The 25,316-nt window shown below is 41.5% G+C and overlaps 1 protein-coding gene across 1 annotated transcript in view; it reads right to left on the bottom strand.

The window, feature by feature from the left end:
• Nucleotides 1–2,796: 2,796 nt before the first annotated feature.
• The window catches only part of LOC124606208 (protein THEM6-like), a 115,711-nt gene continuing 93,191 nt past the window's right edge, over nucleotides 2,797–25,316 (bottom strand). The window contains exon 3 of the mRNA XM_047138180.1: nucleotides 2,797–5,617. Coding sequence (XP_046994136.1) covers nucleotides 5,369–5,617 — 249 coding nt within the window. The 3' untranslated portion in view covers nucleotides 2,797–5,368. The remainder of the gene's footprint in view (nucleotides 5,618–25,316) is intronic.

The following is a 25,316-nucleotide window of genomic DNA, read 5'->3' as shown; positions in this document are numbered from 1 at the left end:
GGTACATTCCTTTAGTCTCTTCTTCTGTTGAACTAGTAGGCATACATATAAGAAGCAGCTGAATGAAAACACGATATGGGAAAAGTAAGTAAACTGTATAATTTCAAAAGTATTCGCCATAGCTTAATAGATTTAGCGCACTGTGAGCCAAAACGGTCAGTGCCATTCATGGAAAAATATTTTCAGTTGCCTATAGAACCATGGTCGTACCCAAAGCAAATAGACGTCGGTGAACATGGAAGTCTCATGGTGAGAGGTCGAGACTGCATGGAAGATATGCTGGTGTGACCGCATGTTGTTAAGGCTGTATCGATTACAGTGCCGAAGTTTTGCTGCGCAGCTCTTACACATCAGTCCCAATCTGTCCCCATGCCATTTCCATATTCTTTGTGCCCTGAAGAAAGATATACATAGCCGTCAGTTTGCTTCAGACGAAGACATGCGAACCTGTGTACAATCATGGTTCCATAGGCAACCGCCGACATTTTTTCGGTGAAGGCACTGGCCATCTTGTCTCACGGTGCGATAACTGTATTAGCATTAACGGCAATTACTTTTGTAACAGTGAGCAGTTTACTTTTTCATTTGACTGCCCCTTACACCTTTACTACTGTGGCAAGTGTTTTCAATTCATGTCTATCTTGTCTACTGTAATGCGTTCACTATGCTGTTCACATTAGCTTACATGCATTCCTACTTTCTTATTAATTATGAGACAAATTCTTGCATTACCCTTATTTTATTTTGTGTTGGTAAGCAAGCGAGACCCGACAAGAAGTCGGGTTCTTTATGCTACCACATTTCACCAACTCATACGTACCTCTAGCATATCAATTTCCTTTAATAAATCCTCTAACTTACACACCCAGTTCAAGTATCTAATATTCCATGCTCCAGCCGACAATATGTCAGTCCTGTTTCACTTGACACCATGCTTCTGAGCAGTCCCTATATATCCAAAAGGTGAACTGTTTTACCTGTTGAGTATTTTAGCAAGGAGGATGCTATCATTAAGCTGTACAGTAGAATTGTATGAACTCAAGAAATATAAGATATAGTTTTCCTTTATTTTCAGCCAGTTTCAGTTCTGACGTAGCAGGACTCTTTTGTTTTAAGATCATATCCGTCGATCATCCAGGTTGATGTCCCTGCAATTACTGAAAACGCTGCTGCCCTGCTACCCACCTTGGTATGGTTCATTGCACTCTAGTAGTAATGAACACACATTTTAAGGCCCTTCCCCCACTAAATGCTATAACACAGCCCCACAGACAAAAATATTATTTTGAGCGAATATATCGAAAAGTACTTAAACTATTCGATTACATTCACTGGGGAAAAAAATTTGGGGAAACCATATACAACATTGGCAAAAATGTTAAGCAGGTAAGACAACCACTTAATTCTTAAAATGCGGAGTAACTTTCTCGTTAGTAATTCATAATTTGACAGAAAACAGTTTCAGCATTGGTGCTGTAATTCTTTTAGAAAATCACCATTTCAGAACTCATGTCAAATCCAAGATGCACAGGAAGATTTGGAAGCTTCCCTGTTCTTCCAAGCCCATCTCTCAAGGTGGAAAAGTTGAAAATTGTGTGTTGGATTTTCACCAGGCATGTTATGAACGTGTTTCCTAACTATAACATCTTCCTTGCTTAACCTTCCATCTAGCACAATACTTTGCTATACTCCTTACTCATGTACTGCTTCATTTACCGCCATTGTGCTTACTCGCTGTTGCTTTCCAAATTAATTCTTATCTACATGTCGTAATCTTACAAGGCATTACAAAAGTTCTTATTAAACAGGTATGTCCTACTGTACGGGTGGCGAATATTTCGGAAATTGTGTCGTGTACCTCAGCTTATAGTACATCTTTCCTTACATTGCTTTTTATGTCTCTGTATATTACCCGTGAATTGGTGTGTCCATGTTTTAATTCTCTCAAGCACCTTATACAAACCTGAAAAATGACAGTATCTAACATTTCACGTCGTAATTATATGATGTTCTGAAATATAACGCAAAGATGCCAGATTTGATGGACCCATTACCCTATTGTGGACAGGACATACAAAGACAAAATAAATAATTTTGAAACAATACTTACCTTGATATGAACATGGTCAAGTGTGTGTTAAATGATGCACCATGTTTATGCTGAATGTGTTATGTACGTTAACACCATTGTCTCTGGAGAATGCTTTAGTATCTGCTGCGCTCAGTTCCAAATAATAACTACTTTATTCCGTTGCATTGAATTTTCACTGTGCTCTTGTTGCATTAATGAGACCAATGCATAGAAACATTTAATACAGCAAAGCCAAAGTCATTGTGGCCCTGTGCTGTTTATTAGTGCAATATACTTCGTTAAAAATGTGTTACTGCTTCTACAATCTGCCTTCACTCATGTATTCATAAAAGTTATGTATGAAGCCACTTTCTCAGCTCATCAGATAACACTACAACAACAAAAAAAATTAGATGAGAGTAAGTGAATAGTTCTTTGATGTATTGTAATATGATTTGTAATCTTTCAAAATTTAGGCATTGTTCTCATTATAACCGCTTTCCGATTTTTATGGATATTTAAGTCATAGCTTGCGCCTCCTTTCTCTTTCTACTACTACTACCACTACCACTACCCATTCCCCACACATACAAATTCATAATTTAATTTAGAATTCAAAACAACATTCACTATGCATTCAAAACAAGCCAAAATTACTGGAGTGTAGTTTAACTATATAAATATGTTTAAAACACTAAAGCTAAATTTTTTAATTAACTACAACATTTAACAACTGATATTTATTATGAGAGTTCTGGCACAAATACATTGGTCCAGGATGTACCTGTGGATAGTAAACATGGACTTCACGATCAACAATTCATGTGTGATTTAGTTAACAGAACTTGCTAAAAATTAAATTGCCATAGGAGCAGTATTTAATTTTACAAAATTACTATTTTCTTTTTTTGAATGATTTGGGTTGTACTACTTTGCATAAAATCAAGAACTATGTACAATACTTGTGCTATTAACAAATATTCATTTAAGACAAATCAGGCTTTGTACTTTTAGAATAATAAAGTACATTATCTTAACTTCAGTTATTTCTGCGTATGAAAGATTATCACAGTTCATTCATAAGAAATACTTTGTTATAAAACTACCCATGAATAATAATGTTTAACACATACTACTGAGAATCTTCAGTCACAATGAGAGCAGGCACAAATGTAAAGAACAGTTTCAAACTTTTGTGTATTCCCAGTGAACATCTAACAATGTTGTGCAGAGTATGCATAGCATACTTTTTACAAAGGGATTGTCACTGCTTTCAGAAAGTGACATAACATACATAAAAAGTCAAATCATTCTGCATGAGAGAGGACAGCACCATAATCCATTTTCATTTTGATTCTATACATATTTATATATATTTGTAAATATTTCCATAATCATTCTGAACAATATTAACTATTCTCATATTATAATGAGAATGTGTAAGGTAGTCCTTTTCTGGCACACACACACATTTCTCCTACATTACTTAACATCTTTAACTTAATTATTTTAAGTCTAGTTAAGACAGTTTCAACTGGAGATAATAGGTACCTAATGACCTGAAGGGATTCTTTAGATAGGTTTGATTTTGCTACATTGAGAAGTGATAGCTTTTTTATTCTAGTAGATCATAGGAACACCACACAGAATGTATTAACTTTCATCCATTAGATGGAAAGAAATGGATTTATAAACTTTGCTATGAAATTGTCATAATTAAACTCAAAGATTCAAATTAGTTGAAAAGATAATTTTTTGCAAACTAGTGAATTGCACTGCTTTTATAAAAGATAGAAAAATAATCATCTTGCTCTCTGAATTAATGGTGCTTGTATAATTAGTATTTTGCATCTGGCTGCATAAAATACAGGCTTTTTTTTACCTTTATAAGTTTGAATGGCTCAGCACAGCTTAATACTTAAGGAGAGAGAGAGAGAGAGAGAGAGAGAGAGAGAGAGAGAGAGAGAGAGAGAGAGAGAGAGAGAGAGAGAGAGAGAGAGAGGAGGAGGAGGAGGAGGAGAAGAAGAAGAAGTAGTAGTAGAAGTTTCAACATACAATGTCATAATTATATCAGACTCTAGAGGAAAGTGGAAGAAGAGGGAAAGAAAGACAGAAAGAAAGAAAGAAAGAAAGAACTGATAAGGCTTATTTTTTACTTAGAATAGAAGGAAACAATATGATTTAGAAGCCAGTAATGAAAATTTCTGTTTGACTGCAGCAGTCTTCATCCTTTCGTGTTGATATGACTACTTTTTGTGTGTGCCTAAGGCAGAAGATGGGCACATGACATATGCATTGAAGTAGTAGGGATGTATACAAATGTACAAAAAGTTAAAGAAAAAGACAGTAGACTTAACTGAGGAACGTTATGCACTTACAAAGTCGTTGATAAAATAAGCAGCAGTTTTAGTTTTAATATTACTTGCATTTGTCCAGTTGACAGCTCATATTTCATGTGCTTTGGTTTCCTGAATTCTCAATGTAATAGGTCACAGTGCATGAGATACTCATTGTTAACTCACACTTTATGTATTATTCCAACAGCAATATACTTTTCATGCTACAGCAGTTCACATAAGAACTTTGTCATTTGCTAAAATTATCAGACCTGATCGGAGATCATCCTCAAATGGTTGAAATTGCTGGTGAACATAGTGGTTTAGTATACTATCCAGTATTTTTTGACATGAAATGTGTGGAGTTAATTTTTAAATCGATATTTTAGACTGACTTCCAGATTTTTAAAATATTATGCATAGGTAGGACAGATCACTAGTGAAAGAGACAAATACGGATAAATCTGAATATTTTTTGAGGGTAGCCTCATCCCAATGTTTAGGGGGTGCAACCAGTTACATAGAAGCGTACTGCACTGTTCCACATCTTACATTTAACTTAGGAAACAACTTACTTCCTCTTGACTTAGATAAGAACGTACAGCTGTTGTCAGCGACGAATAAATATATTGTCCGTAGCAGGGAGGCTACAGAAGAGTGATTCCTCGACTAGTTACAGGTCTCGAGATAGAAACCGGAGTTTCGTTTCTCTTTCGTATTACTGATTGTCACAAATGGGGAGATACGCACTGCTGTCAGTCTTTTTCACTCGCCAGCCGACCCGTGGGCACTGCCGGAGGAATAAATAATGCCAGAGGGGCCACGTCTAGTTGACAGGGTCAGCCTCTGGAACAGGGACGCCGTTGGGGGCGGGAGGGCACTCGGGGGCGGGGACGGGGGGACGCTCTGGCTCGGGGGCGGCGACGCCGTTGGGGGCAGGAGAGGCCCCCGCGGGCCGGGGTCAGCAGCCGTTGCGCAAGTTGGCGCTCGAGATCTCGTTGCTCTCGATCCATTTGGCCACCTCGAGGGGCAGCGGCGGCTTGCGGCTGCCCACCTCCTCGTCCTTGGCGCCCAGCAGCTCGCTGATGATATCCTCCGCGTTGCAGTTGATGACCCGCTGCTGGCAGATCACGATGGCGCGCACGAAGTCGTCCTTGGGCGTGATGAACCGGTGCTCCATGAACACCGACTTCGTGTCCCAGTAGATCACCTGTACATGCAACGTCTCATTAAGTAATCTGCATAAAGTTTGAACATAAAGTATTAGTATAATTTGAAATTATCTTTGAGGGTGAAAAATTTCATTTGACTGTGTGAACTATGATGAATAATTCAGAAAAGGTCGGAAAGCTAGAAAATTTTAGTGATTGTAAGAGGAAGGAAAAGGACACAAAGGGAGTCCCACAGGATTCAATTTTCGGTCCACTTCTATTCCTCATATGTGAATGAGCTTCCACTTAAGATTCAACAAGCAAAATTGGTATTTTCTGCAGACGATATTAGTGCTATAATAATAATCATGTTTGGTTTGGGGGCGCTCAACTGCACGGTAATCAGCGCCCATAAAATATACCAATTTTTACACAGTCCAATTTTTACACAATCCAGTCTATCCACTGTCACGAGTGGTGGTGATGAAATGATGAGGACAAAACACTGAGTCCCTGGGCAGAGAAAACCCCCAACCCAGCTGGGAATCGAACCAGGGACCCCGTGATCCAGAGGCAGCAGCACTAGATCACGAGCTGCGGACTAGTGCCATAATGATTTCCATTAGAGAAAGCAACAGAAGAGTTGGTAAACGAAAATTTCCCAAGAATTGTTAAGTGATATTGTGAAAACGGACCTTCACTAAATATTAAAAAAAAAACACTACATTCTGTTTGTACTACAAATAGTCATACTAACAACTGATGTAGCATGTGAGCACGAATCAGTAAATAGTATAGAATCCTCCAAACTTTAACTGGTAGACGCATATTACTGGGCTTGTCAAACAAGTGTAGCCTGATCAAAATTACTTGATAGTTTACGTCTGTCACTTGCTGCTTCAGTGTTGCCACATCGGCTGCCGGCTATGTCTCGGTTATAGGCGACACAGAAACACGGCGGATCACTTCAAAAGTGCTTCACATTTGCAACACAGAGCAATTTTGGATGCGGCCGCCGCGAGAGATGAGGGAAAATGAGCGTATGGCGTCAGTGGCTGGGAGTTTCCAGGCGGGAAGATCGGCCGCCAAGTGCAAGTCTTACTGAGTGTGACGCCACATTGGGCGACTTGCGCGTCGACAATGGGAATGAAATTATTAGGACGGCACAGCACCCAGTTTCTGAGGGGTGAAAATCTCCCTCCCCAGCCGGGAATCGAACCCGGGTCCCCGTCCGTGGCATTCCGACGCGATGACCGTTCCGCTTTTTTTTTTGTCATCAGTCTAGTGACTGGTTTGATGGGGCCCGCCACGAATTCCTTTCCTGTGCTAACCTCTTCATCTCAGAGTAGCACTTGCAACCTACGGCCTCAATTATTTGCTTGACGTATTCCAATCTCTGTCTTCCTCTACAGTGTTTGCCCTCTACAGCTCCCTCTAGTACCATGGAAGTCATTCCCTCATGTCTTAGCAGATGTCCTATCATCCTGTCCCTTCTCCTTATCAGTGTTTCCACATATTCCGTTCCTCTCCGATTCTGCGTAGAACCTCCTCATTCCTTACCTTATCAGTCCACCTAATTTTCAACATTAATCTATAGCACCACATCTCAAATGCTTCGATTCTTTTCTGTTCCGGTTTTCCCACAGTCCATGTTTCACTACCATACAATGCTGTACTCCAGACGTACATCCTCAGAAATTTCTTCCTCGAATTAAGGCCGGTATTTGATATTAGTAGACTTCTCTTGGCCAGAAATGCCTTTTTGCCATAGCGAGTCTGCTTTTGATGTCCTCCTTGCTCCGTCCGTCATTGGTTATTTCACTGCCTAGGTAGCAGAATTCCTTAACATCAGGATTGATGGTCACGAAGTCAATGAAGTTAAGTTTCTCGCTGTTCTCATTTCTACTACTTCTCATTACCTTCGTCTTTCTCCGATTTACTCTCAAACCATACTGTGTACTCATTAGACTGTTCATTCCGTTCAGCAGATCATTTAATTCATCTTCACTTTCACTCAGGATAGCAATGTCATCAGCGAATCGTATCATTGATATCCTTTCGCCTTGTATTTTAATTCCACTCCTGAACCTTTCTTTTATTTCCATCATTGCTTCCTCGATGTACAGATTGAAGAGTAGGGGCGAAAGGCTACAGCCTTGTCTTACACCCTTCTTAATACGAGCACTTCGTTCTTGATCGTCCACTCTTATTATTCCCTCTTGGTTGTTGTACATATTGTATATGACCCGTCTCTCCCTATAGCTTACCCCTACTTTTTTCAGAATCCCGAACAGCTTGCACCATTTTATATTGTCGAACGCTTTTTCCAGGTCGACAAATCCTATGAAAGTGTCATGATTTTTCTTTAGCCTTGCTTCCATTATTAGCCGTAACGTCAGAATTGCCTCTCTCGTCCCTTTACTTTTCCTAAAGCCAAACTGATCCTCACCTAGCGCATTCTCAATTTTCTTTTCCATTCTTCTGTATATTACTCCTGTAAGCAGCTTCGATGCATGGGCTGTTAAGCTGATTGTGCGATAATTCTCGCACTTGTCAGCTCTTGCCGTCTTCGGAATTGTGTGGATGATGCTTTTTCGAAAGTCAGATGGTATATCGCCAGACTCCTATTCTACACATCAACGTGAATAGTCGTTTTGTTGCCACTTCCCCCAATGATTTTAGAAATTCTGATGGAATGTTATCTATCCCTTCTGCCTTATTTGACCGTAAGTCCTCCAAAGCTCTTTTAAATTCAGATTCTAATACTGGATCCCTATCTCTTCTAAATCGACTCCTGTTTCTTCTTCTATCACATCAGACAAATCTTCACCCTCATAGAGGCTTTCAATGTATTCTTTCCACCTATCTGCTCTCTCCTTTGCATTTAACAGTGGAATTCCCGTTGCGCTCTTAATGTTACCACCGTTGCTTTTAATGTCACCAAAGGTTGTTTTGACTTTCCTGTATGCTGAGTCTGTCCTTCCGACAATCATATCTTTTTCGATGTCTTCACATTTTTCCTGCAGCCATTTCGTCTTAGCTTCCCTGCACTTCCTATTTATTTCATTCCTCAGCGACTTGTATTTCTGTATTCCTGATTTTCCCGGAACATGTTTGTACTTCCTCCTTTCATCAATCAACTGAAGTATTTCTTCTGTTACCCATGGTTTCTTCGCAGCTACCTTCTTTGTACCTATGTTTTCCTTCCCAACTTCTGTGATGGCCCATTTTAGAGATGTCCATTCCTCTTCAACTGTACTGCCTACTGCGCTATTCCTTGTTGCTGTATCTATAGCGTTAGAGAACTTCAAACGTATCTCATCATTCCTTAGTACTTCCGTATCCCACTTCTTTGCGTATTGATTTTTCCTGACTAATGTCTTGAACTTCAGCCTACTCTTCATCACTACTATATTGTGATCTGAGTCTATATCTGCTCCTGGGTACGCCTTACAATCCAGTATCTGATTTCGGAATCTCTGTCTGATCATGATGTAATCTAATTGAAATCTTCCCGTATCTCCCGGCCTTTTCCAAGTATACCACCTCCTCTTGTGATTCTTGAACAGGGTATTCGCTATTACTAGCTGAAACTTGTTACAGAGCTCAATTAGTCTTTCTCCTCTTTCATTCCTTGTCCCAAGCCCATATTCTCCTGTAACCGTTTCTTCTACTCCTTCCCCTACAACTGCATTCCAGTCGCCCATGACTATTAGATTTTCGTCCCCCTTTACATACTGCATTACCCTTTCAATATCCTCATACACTTTCTCCATCTGTTCATCTTCATCTTGCGACGTCGGCATGTATACCTGAACTATCGTTGTCGGTGTTGGTCTGCTGTCGATTCTGATTAGAACAACCCGGTCACTGAACTGTTCACAGTAACACACCCTCTACCCTACCTTCCTATTCATAACGAATCCTACACCTGTTATACCATTTTCTGCTGCTGTTGATATTACCCGATACTCATCTGACCAGAATTCCTTGTCTTCCTTCTACTTCACTTCACTGTCCCCTACGAGACTAGCTTTGCTATAAAACCAACCACGCAAACGTCACACAGTAGATGTGCGAGTTCTAACTGTAGCCAATTTTGCACACTCAACATGACCAGAAAATCAGTGAAACTTCGCAACCCCTTACAAACTGAAAAGCATTGTGGTAATTTGATCTAGCTGCAGATGCGTTCTTTGATTGTTTCTACTGAAAATAAAAAGTATGTATATTTTCATAGTGACAATACTGGGAAAATTGACACGTTTATTTCTCTGCTTCCATATGAAGAAAACTTTCTTCAGTCATATCGCTTAAAAGCTTTTTTTTTGGTTGCGTTTAAAGTTTTGAAGCACATTAATACATAGATCATCAAGCGTATCAGGACACCACTGCACACAGTAAACATATAGACTGATCATCCTACCACTTTCAAGTTCCTAATCCCAACCATCTTTTCTCCGAACTTGGCATAAACTCAAACCGGGCAAAGCAAATTGCAAGCTCTCCAGGTACACTTAAGCGCAACTATTGGCAGCTAGTCATTGGAAATCAATTACTTTGCCTGTTGACTTTGTAAATACAAATTTAGGGAAAACACTGAAGTCATGTTCAGTACAATCAACAAGCTCCAAGGAAATGGGCGTTGACTTACAATCAGATATCCCTTCCACTGCACCTTCTGAAGAAGACGCAGAGCTTTCTTATTCAGAAAATTCAAGGAAAAGGCTACCGTGATCATGAAATTACGAGAAGCAGCCTCATACAGGCAGGAAGAGAGAACGTTACGCTGCCGGTGAATTTTAATGGGTATGCGTCTTTTAGAAATATTCATCTTTTGATAAAATGTGAAAATCTATCTTACCCCAAGTTTGTTTTTCTAAGCTCAGTGTCAACTTTGTCATCAATGTTAACCGATCTAAATTAAATTTTTTCAGGAAGTAGTCTACGATTTCTATGGATTAATATTATCGAAAATATGTTCATTTTATCATCACAATTATGTACTGATAGTTAAAGAAACTTTAAGGTTGAAATTTTAACTAAACACTGATGAATTGTTAATATTTCTCGTAAAATGAATGCACAGAACCGTTTAACTATGTCTTTTGGCTGTATCTACAAAATCTGGCATGGGAAAATTATGGAGTAAGTACCGAAAGTTTGTTTTCAAGAATACCATTAAAATCATGTTAAAATTTTAAACTCAAACTAATGAAGTTACGGACTTGAAAACTTTAATAGAAACGATTTTAAAACATCGTTAATATCGGCGAAGTAGAAGAAAGATTAAATTTGTGGGTGGAGTATTCCCTTAAGCAATGTGTCGTATCTAAGGCTACGACGACCCTACTTTATGGTCATTCATCTGAGGGCAGTACGTTGTTTGCCCTTCTGCTGCGCTACCACTTGACCGAGGCGCGCTACGTAACGACGGCGCCTTATTTCATTTTACCGCGACGGCGTGAGCGCTGTAGCTCCCCTAGCCGTATGAACAGGCCTGTTGTAGTCCACGACATGTGTTACTAGAAATTAGTTTTAAAATATACTGAAAGGTTGCAAAACTGCGACCAGTCATTTTCTATGATAGTTTGCCTTTACTAGTTTCATGCTGGGAGAAAGTGTGGATTTAATCGCATGTCATCTGCCTACTTTCCCGCTACAAATATTTTGCAAAAATGGCTCTGGGCACTATGGGACTTAACATCTGAGGACATCAGTCCCCTAGAAATTAGAACTACTTAAACCTAACTAACCTAAAGACATCACACACATCCACGCCCGAGGCAGGATTCGAACCTGCGACCGTAGTAGTCGCACGGTTCCGGACTGAGCGCCTAGAACCGCTAGACCACCGCGGCCGGCCCCGAGGCAGGATTCGAACCTGCGACTGTAGCGGTCGCGCGGTTCCAGACTGTAGCGCCTAGAACCGCTTGGCCACTCCGGCCGGCAAATATTTTGCATTCGGTGTCTGTCCATACAGATTGTGTTTCTAAGAACCTCCCTAGAAAAGGCCTGGTCTTTGAGATAGCGTCTTCAGTCTTCATTAGGGAATGTTTTACAAATTTCAAGTAACATTTAGCCGACTTTGCGTCGTTTCCAGAGAACAGCACGACGAGGTAGTCTCGTTCTGTCACCCATAAAATGTATTTACAGTACTTACGAGACTGACAATGAATAATGTAACCAACTTTTCAGTAGTTACAAATTTTTCAACGATATGACGTTTTCTTCGAAATTTTAACTTCTGTGCATAGGCCACACTAGCCAGAAACGATTGTAAGTTACCTTTGGTTTAGAGTTTCTTTAAAGCCTTTTGAATTGTACTGTCAGTCTCCCCTGCTGACCTGTTTTCTTCTTTTCCCAGCAAAGTTTAAAATTAGTCGGTCAAACTGGTGGCTGTGGTACTCTGCATCTTCTCAGACATTCCTCACTAAGGATAAACATTCTGATGAACTTTTGATAATTTACTTATTCTTCGGTTCTATCCTGAGACTATTAGTGTGATGGCGTCTTTCATCGCACGTGCACATCTCTGTGTGTATTCGTTATTGAGTCATTGGCCCACAAAACAGTCGCAAAAGTCCTGAAGCTTTTGGTTTTCAGGCATGCTTTCTTGAATACACAGTCAATCATCACCCAGCATTTCCATCGAAGTTGTGCCATAGCGGAACACATTCGTATGTGACAGCGTATTTCCTAGTTTTCCTTGTAGGCTGGAACGAGACACCAGGAAACAAATGATTCAAATGGCTCTGAGCACTATGGGACTTAACTTCTGAGGTCATCAGTCCCCTAGAACTTAGAACTACTTAAACTTAACTAACCTAAGGACATCACACAGATCCATGCCCGAGGCAGGATTCGAACCTGCGACCGGAGTGGTTGCGTGGTTCCAGACTGAAGCACCTAGAACCGCTCAGCCACCGCGGCCGGCCAGTAAAAAAACAGTTAGCTGCTTGGACGATGGCATTTTCGAACCACGTCATCGGAGATGCAGGGTTCCATTCGGGCACGTTAGTTTTAACAGCGTAAAAATTTCATATTTTTCTCTTTTTTTATTTGGCAGCAAAGCGTCAACAACTGGAATGGTGTTTTGTTTCCTCCCAAGAGCTATTAAGGTCGGCGTGGCGTACAAACAAGTGTCCACACTGTTTGCTCGAACTCTTATCGTGATAAGCGGAAATTCCGGGTTCGAGTCCCTGTCCGACACAAATTTTCATGCTCAATCCATTACCCAACTGATGATAGAACATATTCGCAACTACGAATACATTTCACGTAGTCTCTGAATTGTTTGCACGGACTATGTAATCACTTTCATTTAGCGCAAGACTTCATTCTTCTCACCCACTTAGCGACTGCTGCTATGTCAACGGCAAGTAGTGTCTCCGATTTCCTGTCTGGGGCAGTGAACTGTCTCCTATCACCGCCACTTATTTTCTGCACAGCCAGCATGCATGTTTGAAGCTGTTCATGTAAATACAGCTATTGTCTCCTACTAAATGTAGGTCTTTTCGAACACACTTTACGTTTACAGAAGCAATGAGACTTTTTACTGATCTAGTGTTCATTACTTAAGGAGCTATTGTTCTACTTTATTTACAAATTGGTGCCATTATCTCCTGAATCATACCAGATTACTTCGTCAAACTGGTACCGTTTGACGTAACTGCTCCGTCCTTGAATGAAATTCGTAGTATTTTCATAATGAACAACCTGCTAAACATGCACACTTGGAGGTTATTTGAATACTCGGGGAGGTGGGTCAGGTTTCTACAACCTTTGCGTAACGGTCCGTTCGGCACTTCCACTGGGCTGTCTTCGACCTGTATACTGTATGTTTGTCAAACAAGCGTGCACAGCTTATGAAATACGCGAGCGTGCTCCGCTGACGTGTCAGCCTGTGTACCAGAAAAACTGCTGACTCCTTGTTCCGCTTTGCGGCGGCAGCTGACACGAGGAAACTGCGTATTTTACTCAGGGTAATGCACGATGCACGTCTTTGACTTCTACTCAAGTTCTTACTTGCGGAAAGAGCACACAAACGTATTCCTCCCATGAGACTAAGGGGGAGGTAGGACGTCAAACGGGCCGACTTCGAGGAGGAGAGGCATCAAGGACATTTTAATTAGCACTGTCTATAGTTTTACAAATAAATTCATAAAACTTTGTCAGTATGACCAGGAAGGATTCAGGATAGACACTCATAGCAGTGGAAGTTCAAAAACACGAAAAAATAATATTTTTTTAAATGTGAAATTTCATGATTTTTTCACTTACTGTTGGATGCATTTGTTGCCATAGGTACACTTTTCTTCATAAGTAAGAGAGATTCTTCGATGAATTTTGCACAGTTTACAAACCATGCTTACAGATGTATGAAACTCTAGAATTTATTTAATCTATGGAAAAATGAATGGGCTGTTACGTTTTAAACTTCGTGTTTAGAGAAAACTCGAATTTTATAGTTAATTATCTCAATTTTTACCACAGTTTTTAACAGATTTGGGAAACTCTAGAGTTTCATAAACTTGAGAGTATGGTTTGTATGCTGTGCAAAAGTCATGGAAGAATCTCTTACTTATGAAGAAAGGTACCTACAGCAACAAATGCAGCCAATACCAAGTGAAAAAATGATGAAATTTCACATGTAAAAAAAAATTGTTTTGTTATGTTTTTGAACTTCCTCTGCTATGAGTGTGAATCCTGAATCCTTCCTGGTCATGCTGACAAAGTTTTATGAATTTATTTGTAAAAGTATAGACAGTGGAAATTAAAATGTCCTGTGGTGCCTCTCCTGCTCCAAGTCGGCCCGTTTCACGTCCTCCTCCCTCCCTCCCCCCCCCCCCCCCCCCCCCCCCCGCCCTCCCTTAATCAAACTGCGTGTGTAGGAAGTGTCGCATCAGTTGTGCGACTGGATTCGTCATTTCCTGTCAGAAATGTCACAGTACACAGTATTGGACGGAAATCGAGTAGAACAATGATATCCGGCGCTCCCAAGGAAGTATTACAGGCCCTCTGCTGTTCCTAATCTGTATAAACTATTTAGGAGACAATCCAAGCAGTCTATTAAAGTCTAGTGAAGTCATCAGGAGATCAAAAACACCTGCAAGATGACAAACACGATATGGTAATTGCGTCTCAGTAAGTAAAAAGTGTCCGCAGCTCGTGGTCGTGCGGTAGCGTTCTCGTTTCCCACGCCCGGGTTCCCGGGTTCGATTCCCGGCGGGGTCAGGGATTTTCTCTGCCTCGTGATGACTGGGTGTTGTGTGATGTACTTAGGTTAGTTACGTTTAAGTAGTTATAAATTCTAGGGGACCGATGACCATAGATGTTAAGTCCCATAGTGCTCAGAGCCAAGTAAAAAGTGTGGGGTCATACTTATGAGTACGAAACGAAATCCGTTAAACTGAGGTTACACGATAAACCACAAATTTAATGGCTGTCAACTAAATGCCTAGGAATTACAGGTACGAAAAACTTAAATTGAAAGGATCACGTAGATAATGTTGGGGGAAGGCAAACCGATGACTGCGTTTTGGTTCAAATGGCTCTGAGCACTATGCGACCTAACTTCTGAGGCCATCAGTCGCCTAGAACTTAGAACTAATTAAAACTAACTAACCTAAGGACATCACACACATCCAGGCCCGAGGCAGGATTCGAACCTGCAACCGTAGCGGCGGCTCGGTTCCAGACTGCAGCGCCTAGAACCGCACGGCCGCTCCGGCCGGTGACTGCGTTTTATTGGCAGAACACTTACAAGATGCAGCAGGTCTACTGAAGAGAATGCCAACAATATACTTGTCCGTCCTCTGCTAGCGTATTGCTGTGCGGTATGGACTCCTTAGTAGATAGGATTGACTGATTACATCGAGAAAGTGCAAAGCAGGGCAGCTCGTTTCATATTACCGCGAGATACGGGAGAAGTGTCACGGATATGATATGCGAGCTGGCATGGCAATCATTAAAACAGAGGGGTTTTTCGTTGCGGCGAAATCTTTTTGCTAAATTTCAATCATCAAATTTCTCCTCTAAATGTGAAAATATTTTACTGCCGCAAACCTGCATGGGGAGAAATTATTATCGCAATAATGCACGAGAAATCGAGCTTATACAGAAAGATTTAAGTGTTCGTTTTTCACCATACGATGTTTGAGAACTGAACACTAGAGAAATATTCTGAAGTTGGTTCGAAAAACCCTTTCCCAGGCACGTAAGTGTGAAATGTAGAGTAGTGATTCGAGTGTATAAACGAATTTACCATTGAGAACTACCGGGTAAGGACATTGCATAACAACAACAACAACAACAACAAACACCACACTTATACGAATCATTCTGCTTGTAATTAGGTCCCAGGTAATGCTGTTTGGGTAAAACTAAGGATTTTTAGTTGCTTGAGCCCAATGCTCAGCCGTACCTCATACGGTGAACAGATTCTAACAAGAGTACCGGCGGTTACCAAACAGACGTATCTGGACTTTTAAATATGTTTTATCTTCTTTGTAACGCTTGCTTCTTCCGCCAGACCTACATTTCATTGATCTGCGTCTCCTCTTTCACTGCCGTTGCGATATCCTGGCAAGGAACCCTTACAAGGTACTATCACCCGGTTCAGGTGAACCAAGGTTTTTTTAACGAGGTGTTATTCCTCCACCTCTTCCTTTTTAAACCTGGCTTGATACCGGCTTAGACTTGGACTATGTGACATCACTTAATGCAGCAATACGCTGAGTAACTGAAGTTAAGAACGATTTGGGAAAAGCACAAATTGACATAACGAACATCAGATAGGACACGTTCAGAAGCAAAACTGACAAGTGGAAGTTTACTTCAGAGACAGAATCAAAACCCTACCGACCGCTGTGGACAGAAGAAAGAAACAAAGAAAGAAAGAAACAAGGCCTTCGGCGGGAAAAATAAGAAGAATCTTAAGAAATATTGGATGTCCACTGCTTATCGTTCTCCAATGGAGAATTTAGGTAATGATGATGATGATGATAATCTGAAATGACTATTTCAGTCATCGACTTAATAATTGTTTGTGATCCGCCATTGTCGAATTTCGGCTATGATGCTATCATCAAGTGTAGAAGTCGCCACGGTATCTAGCAAATGGCAGGCATGTAACCGATATTACACACTAGGACTGTCGATATTTTTAAAAATATCTTTTAAAATTATAGGGAATCTGATATATCGATATTTTAAAATACCAATATCGGCCCTCGATATATCGACAGAAAAAATGACTCGTACCAGCCTACAACAATATCCGCTGTACATTGTAAATATAGTGCCGTGCGTAGAGCGGTATATTTAACTATTGATTTGTTATTAGATACTCTGTACATCAACAAGCTAGTAGTCTATTTATCCCTCTAGAGCAAGAATTCAAAGGAAAACTATGAACGTTCACGCTTGGTGATAACCACTTTGCTGACAATGCTGCTTGCATGTATGTGGCATTATAAAAGGTGTCCAAAGCGTCCGTCGCTCGGTTTCGTCACGCATCGGATTTTTCTGGGACGCCTCATGTCGACTTCCCTGTTTTTTCGTTTCAGCAGACGCCAGCGACTTAGCAGTTACAGTGTCAAAACTGCGTGGTGAAGCTAAACGTTGCAGTTTGTGTTGGTAGCGCCGAGCGCAGATTACGTCATATTTTCCCTTTCACGTCTCCGCCCATCGCGAAGACCAATCTTGTCATTTAGATGTTTGTTCTTTATTTGCAGCAATTGTTTTTGAAGAATATCGATGTGGAGAAACAGGTACGGAAAAAAATGTTAGAGACTGGGCGTGATGAAAGCTAAACAACGAACAAGATTCCTTCACACAGTGAAACTCAAATTACGTTCGTCTACAGTTTCAAAGGAACAATTTTAAATATTTACTGAAAATTGCGAAAACACTGTAATAAAAAATAATATCGGCACTGTATATTGCCATTTCGATATGACATGTCGGGAAGAAAGATATCGGCGATGTATGCCAATTTTTGAAAAAAAATATCTGTATCTAGATATATTATCAACAGCCCTATTACACATGTGGGCAACGGCCTTGCCGCGGTTCCCGTGAGATCACCGAAGTTAAGCACTGTCGGGCGTGGCCGGCGCTTGGATGGGTGACCATCCAGCCGCTATGCGCTGTTGCCATTTTCGGGGTGCACTCAGCCTCGTGATGCCAATTGAGGAGCCACTCGACCGAATAGTAGCGGCTCCGGTCAAAGACAACCATCATAACGACCGGGAGAGTGGTGTGCTGACCACACGCCCCTGCTATCCGTATCCTCTCCTGAGGATGACACGGCGGTCGGATGGTCCCAATGGGCCACTTGTGGCCTGCAGACGGAGTGCTATTACACATGCGGATGTCTCCTAACAGCTTTCAGGCTATTTCCTTTCATGTTTCGGGTGTATTTGCAATTTTGTTTTCGCACTGTGTAGCTTTCAAATGGCTCAAACGGCTCTGAGCACTATGGGACTTACCATCTGAGGTCATCAGTCCCCTAGAACTTTGTACTTAATCCTAACTAACCTAAGCACATCACACACATCCATGCCCGAGGCAGGATTCGAACCTGCGACCATAGCGGTCACGACTAGAACCGCTCGGCCACAGCGGCCGGCTGAATAAGTCAGTAATGCGTTAGTCCACCTCTGGCTCTTCTCCAAGAAGTTAGCCGCCTAATCATTGATTCACAGAGTAGTAGTAGTAGTAGTAGTAGTAGTAGTAGTAGTAGTAGTACTAGTAGTAGTATGTTATCCTGAGGGATATCATGCCAAATTCTGTCTAACTATCACGTTAGATCGTGAAAATTCCGGACTTGGAGGGCCATGTTCATAGTGCTATTAACTTTCAGGACCGAAGAGAGATACAGCGACCCTGCTGGCCGAGGTAGGATTTAGCAAGCACGAATACTGGCAGCTATGTGCGGGAGGGCATCATCATCTTGTAAAGCCTAGGATGGCTTGCCGTGAAGGGCAACAAAACGAGATGTAGAATATCATCGAAGTACAGCTGGGTTTGATGGTGCCGCAGATGACAACCAACGGGATCCTGCGTCCGTCACTGAAGATCGAGATTCCAGGCCGAGACCATGTCTGGAGACACTCTGGACAGCGATGGTATACCAACATGACTGTCGCTCACAATAACACCTGACAACCAGGAGTGATGATCTAGGCTGCCATTTATTTTCATAGCAGGACCCTTAGGTTGCCATTCGCGGCACCCTTACAGTACAGCAGTATGTCGACGATATTCTACTCCTCGTTTTGTTGCCCTTCATGGCAAGCTATCCTAGGCTTACATTTCAGCAAGATAATGTTCGTCTCCGTGCTTCCCAAACCCTACTTTGGCCAGCAAGGTCGCTGGATATCTCCCCAGTCCAGAACGTTTGGAGCACTATGGGCAAAGCCCTCCTACCAGCTCGAAATTCTGCAGGTCTGTCGCGCCAATTTGACAGAATTTGGCACGATATCCCTCAAGAGGACACCCAACAACTGTCAGTGCCAAGCCTAATATCTGCTTGCGTTAGGCCCGGAGGTGAACCAACGTGTTATTTACTTGCTCGATTTGTCAAGCGCTCTCTTTAATAAATCATTCAATTTTTACGAAATTGCAACCTTTTGTTTCTGTGTACATTTATATCGTTATTTACTGATTCCCGCCCCTTCGGTTAATTCCTTCGTGGTGCATCTTTTTTGTCTAAAGAGCCTAATCATTTGCGTCATTGATTGCGGTCAGGAAATCGTCGAAATTGCTAGGACAGGTCCTCTTGGGATATTCTGTAACAATTTGACTAACGGTTTGTCTGGCTGCTCCACAATCTCATTTTGGAGATGGAGCCTTACCCCATTTATGAAGAGAGAGTGTGCTGCTACCATGACTGGGGCGTAGCTGTTAAATTATTGTTTATATTCTGCGCGACTAGTCAAAGGCGTAAGAGGGGGAGGGAGGGTTCCTTCTTATGCAGGAAGTTTTATCAATGTGCAGGGCACTCGTTCCCATGAGTTAAGTTGAACTGAGACGTTTGCAGTTCCATGGCTGTTTTCATGGATGGTTTTCTTGATCGAAGCCGGTTTCTTTCTAGGATGACCGCGTCTTGATGGATAGGGAGTTGCGGTTAGGAGCATCATATTCCGCACTAGAGTAGAACAGTTGAAGTGCCGAAGTACGCAGGGTTCCAGCAGCGGAGTCCCAAGTTGTTCCGCACAGCTGATGAAAGATGATTTTCCTAGTTGGTATCTTTGCAGCGATGTTTTCCAGATGCCTCTCGAAGGACTTTGTCGGGTCCAATGTAACCCCTAGATATTCTGAATGCTGATTGTAGTGAAGTAGTCTCACCAAAATACATCTGGAAGTTAATTTTAATAATGAACAGCTTCAGTTGCACCGTGTACCTAGAAATTTACCTAGGTTTCAGTCGGGATAACCCAACCTTCTTCTGAATAACAGCATCTATCGTTTGTCCATAGTGGACCTCGTCAAGCTAAAACTACAGATCCATAAATTATCGTCAGAATGTAAAACTTATCTGGCACTGCCTCGGCCCCACCTCGCGACCGCTTTGCGGCAAACACGAGCCCTGTGCTGGAACTGACCGAAGCCCGCTTAGGCGGACACAATACCTTGCGTCTGCGCATAAACTGTATGATAGTTACTTGTTGGGACAAGACGTGAACTTAACTCCTGATCTTGAATTTACTAGTAAAGTGAAATAAAAGGTGTAGCTGAGGAAAAGGGCATATATGTTAACCTGTACAGAACGTACTTAGATCGACTGTCTTAACATTTATGTTCATTGGCCATGATATGAGGACATCATGTGCTTACAAGGTATGGCCTATCTAGGAAATTTTTTTGTGCATAAGCATGAAGTTTAATCACCTAAAACGGACTTGGGAGGGGGAAGGTTAATATAAAGCCAGCATAGTCATTATTACGACTAGGTCTAGAATTTTTTTTAAGACGTAATTGTTAAGCACTTGCTTAGCTATGGTTACAACGCATGAACATCCTAGTGACTTAGCACACAAATGGTCATGATTGAACTTATGAACAAGTTTATATCTCATCCGTAACATCCGGAAATATGTGCCGTATAAATTAGATGGTCATTATTCAAGATTAGTATATCTGACCTGAAATGGTTTAGAATCAAGTCAAAAACTAATGCACGTGCCTGATTGAGCTTCTTGGTGAAGTTATGGTCATGAGTTGCAGAAAACACTGTAGTAGGGGATAATGTGGCGGCAATGAGGTACTCAATTTGCCTTCATGGAGGTGATCCACACACGTACTGTAAAAACTGTGTGGACCACTGCCATCATAATTCGGGCCTGGAGACCACTGCCATTGAACTTAGGGAATGACAGCGGAACTATGCTTAAAGCTGAAGTGTGACTTGGCGATTTACACTACCTCGAAGAAAAGAGAAAGGTAGCTGTCTACATAAGATTTCTTAATCTGACTTTATACATACATGTAGGTAATAGACTGGGTGCATCAAAAAGAATAATCAGATTCTTAAAAAATAATAACTATTACGTTACTTGAGATATGTGAGTGAACAACGTACTATTGAGCAAACTCTATAGTGTTTTACACGGTTCCCGCTAGGTAGCAGCAGCGTGCGCCCAATTCAGTTCTAGTAAAAATGGTGTCGGGGCAACAGAAAGAGTTTTGTATTCTACGTTTTGCGCAGTGCGGGTCTGTAATAACTAATAACTGTTCAGCGTGACCTTCGTACTATGTATGGTGTGGATCCTCCTGCAGCACAGAGCATTAGACAATGGCATGCACAATTCCGAGAAACTGTTTGTGTGAAGGCAAATCGCCGGATCGTCCCCGAGTATTTGACACAGAAGTCTAACACATCCACCATAATTTCACAAGTAGTCCGCAGAAATCCGTTCGCCGTGCAGCTCGACAGCTCAACATGCCCCCGATGTCCGTCTGGCGTGTGTTGCGTCGACGTTTACACATGAAACAATACAAAATTCAGCGAGTGCAAGCTCGTCGTGAAGCTGTCAAACAACGTGTGTTCTGTAATTTCTATCTTGGCAAGATGGAGGGTGACAGTTTTCTTCCACGCTCAGTGTTTAGCGACGAGGCAACATTCCAGTTAAATGGAGATATTGCCATAATGCGAGAATATGGGGTAAGGAACAACTTCAAGAAGTTGTACAACATGAGAGGGACTCTCCAAAATTTGATGTGTTTTGTGCAGTTTCACGGTAAAAGGTGTATGGTCCATTTTTAATTGCCAAGAATACTGTTACAGGAAGCCCGTATCTCGATATGCTTGAGAACTTTCTTTTTCCACAGTTCTAGACTGATTCGAACGACTTCATTTACTAGTAGGATGGGGCACCGCCACACTGGCATCAGGAAGTACGGGAAATTATGAATCAAAGGATTACTGAACGACGGATCTGTCATACTGGACAAAATGATTCAGCCTTTCATTACTGGCCTTCGAGATCGCCAGACCTGACTGTATGTCATTATTTCTAGTGGCGAACTCAAGACAAGCTCGCTGTAGTGTGGGAACAATTTCTATACCGCATTGACATATGTCGTGCATTTCAAGGGGGTATATTTAACGCCTATGAATAGGTGTGGAAAGAACTGAGTTTCCTGTTCATCAAAAAGAAAAAAAATCATTGAATATGTTTGTTTTAGAAATATTGGCGTGCCAAATCGGGTGATTCTTTTTGATACATCCTCAACTGTAGTAATTTGAATTTACTGTTCGAGGAGAGCTAAAGGAATAACGACAAAATAAGAGTTTATAACGGGGAAAGATTGTTACCAAAAATCTCGAGAAGTACTTGACCGATTTACTTTAAAGTTACTAACCCCACCGCCAAATCAGTGTTCTGCAAATTACAGAGATTCAGACATGAGCAACGAACTGCAACAGTAATAAGACTTGCACCACCGAATACTAAAAGTATCTCCACAGGTATTGGTTTCTGGACATACAGTTTTGACCAATAGTACGTCCTGCAGTAATCTGTGATACTGTAAGCACCCTGTATAGAAACGTACGTTGTGATTTTTTTTTACTTCAGTTTTGCCTACGAGAAGAGGGGGTTCGTGCAGGTTACGGTGGCCGATGTACAATGCCCAATTTTCGTCCAAAGCGCTAGACGAGTTTGTTCATTTGTTCGGAAGGGGAGGCCTATTGTTTGCCCCCTTTCGTCTGGTCAGCGAAGCGCTGTGATGACAGAATCGAGGGGCACGCCCTGCAGTCTTTGTCAAACGATTTTACAAAAACTATTTGCTAAAAAAATAGTTTTTGCGTTTCTTATAGCTTTGTATGTCAGCTTCATCATGACTTGCCCATCATTTCGTTAATGGTCATAGTTATTGTGATATTTGCGTTTAATTAAGACACTGCGTGAAACTAGAAAAAGTTTGCAATGAAAAATAAGGGTCTCTATGATTTAGCGTTTGGTGCGTATTACATAATATGTTGCTGCATATGAAATTTAGCTAACATACTGAATTTTTCTTTAGATTTAGGTAGAGATCTGTGTCTGCAATCTCGAGGAAATTGCTGTCGTAGCACACAAATTTGTGATAAATCCAGAATGAAATATCGACAACAATCTTCTGTCCTATAAACGGTATGAGAGATCGAAAAGAGATTTTGGCAAACGATAGCACGCAAGGAGACGAGTATTTTGCCATATGGTTATTAAGTAGAATTTCATTATCTATCGTGTCATTCCACTAACTGCAGACTTTTCCGATGAAAGAATAATTTTTAAGGCCCATCGATAACTGGTGCAATGAGAAATGCTGTAGGTTTTTGGAACAATATAAGTGAAGAGAGACATTTACGAGGCGTGTTTTTCAAGTAAGGTCCGTTTTGTTGTAGACACTAGCAGTTCGCGAGCATACCACAAGGAGGGCGTGCGTCGTGTACCGGCTTGCCTCGGTATCAACTGTACTCAGTTTCAGCTCTGTAGCTAACCTGTACGGTTCTGTTGTGTGTTTTCAAAATGTTTAAGACTATAAACTCGGCCGCCGCGTGTGAGGTTTGCTCAGTGGTACGGTTTTTGTCAGCAAGGAACCTGTCTGCTGCAGAAATTCATCGACAGATTTGCGAAGTGTGCGGTGATACTGTTATGAGTGAAAGAAAAATGCGTAAGTGAGAGTGAGAATTCAAAGGTGGCCATGACAACGTCCATGATTAGGACCGCTCCGGTCGCCCTTCTTTGATTTCAGACGATTTGGTGGTTTCAGTTGAAGCGAGGATTTGTGAGAACAGGCGCTTCACAATAACAGTCTCACTAACGGATATCCTGACGTGTCGAAATCAGTGCTTTACAACATTGTTCCTGAACACCCAAAGTTTAGGAAACTGCTCCCGTTGGGTCCCGAAACTCCTAACAGAGGACCACAAAAACCAAAAATTTGAGTGTGCGATGAAGTTCTTGCAATCACGAAGAAGGTGATGGTTTTTTGAGTGGGATCGTAACTGGAGACTAAACATGGGTTTCGCATATCACGCTCGAATCGAAGCAACAGAGCATGGAATGGAGACACACAGTCGCCTGTAAAGGTGAAGGCCAGACAGACTCTGTCCCAGCTCAAAATCATGGCGTCGGTGTTTTGGGATAGGCATGGTGTTTCGTTGGTCGACTTCATGCAACGAGGAAACATTATGAATGTAGAAGCATACTGTCAAACCCTGAGAAAGTTACACAGAGCTATTCAAAACAAAAGACGCAGCAAGCTGACAAAAGGAATTGTCCTTCTCCATGACAATGCAAGACCTCGCACTGCAGGTCAGACCCGCAATTTATTGGACAGTTTTGGCTGGGAAGTTTTAGACCACCCACCCTAAAGTCCTGACCTTGCGCCGAGCAATTAACATCTATTCCTCCACCTCAAACACCACCTCAGTGGCAACCGTTACAATGACGACGACGACGACGACGACGACGACGACGACGACGAGAAAACAGCAGTGAACTCTTGGTTATCGGAGTAGGCGACAAGTTTTTATGAAGAGGGTATTTTAAAATTGGTTGAGTGGTATGATACGTGTTTGAACAAACTTGGCAACTATGTCGAAACTAAAGTGAAGTATGTACTGTTCGAAAATAAATTTACTATTTTGAAAAACCTGTCGTTGTGTACTTATGTCCAAATGGACCTTACTTAAACACGCCTCGTATTTTTGTACATGGGATGCGCTTATTCACATTCCTTGGCCTCAGATCCTCACGTGATAAACCAAGCAAACCATTGAGTCAATTTTCTCGTAGGTTCGTCTGCACAATTTGTTGGTGAGGAGACGTTGTATGAACTCTGCTGTCTTTTAGGAAAAGAGCGAATTTTAACACAGCAAGAAGAGAAATTTAGGTTTTATTCAAAATTCGCCACACGTGACCCTTTTCTCAAAGTTAAAAATGACGAACAATGTAACACATCGGTTCGGTTTACAGTGATAAAAACTATATAAAGGATAATTTAAAATTAAGAATAGAATTTTTAGAGGGGAAAATAGTGTAGAATCAGAGTTCGGTAATTGCAGATCAAAATTATAGTATATCAGCACGTAGTTTAGCGTCTAAGTACAGCAAAGCCACGGAATCTCCGTCATGGAGAAGGCAGTGACGTTAAACTCTTGTGATGAAAACCTATAAAAAGGTCTGATCGTCTTTATTGCCGCCTTCTTTCCTTGATTGTTTCGTTAAAGGGCGGGGAACCCGTGTCAGTCAGCGAGAC

Source organism: Schistocerca americana, chromosome 3, assembly GCF_021461395.2.
Source record: "Schistocerca americana isolate TAMUIC-IGC-003095 chromosome 3, iqSchAmer2.1, whole genome shotgun sequence".
Taxonomy (NCBI): Eukaryota; Metazoa; Arthropoda; class Insecta; order Orthoptera; family Acrididae; genus Schistocerca; species Schistocerca americana.
This window is presented reverse-complemented; position numbering and strand designations above follow the sequence as displayed.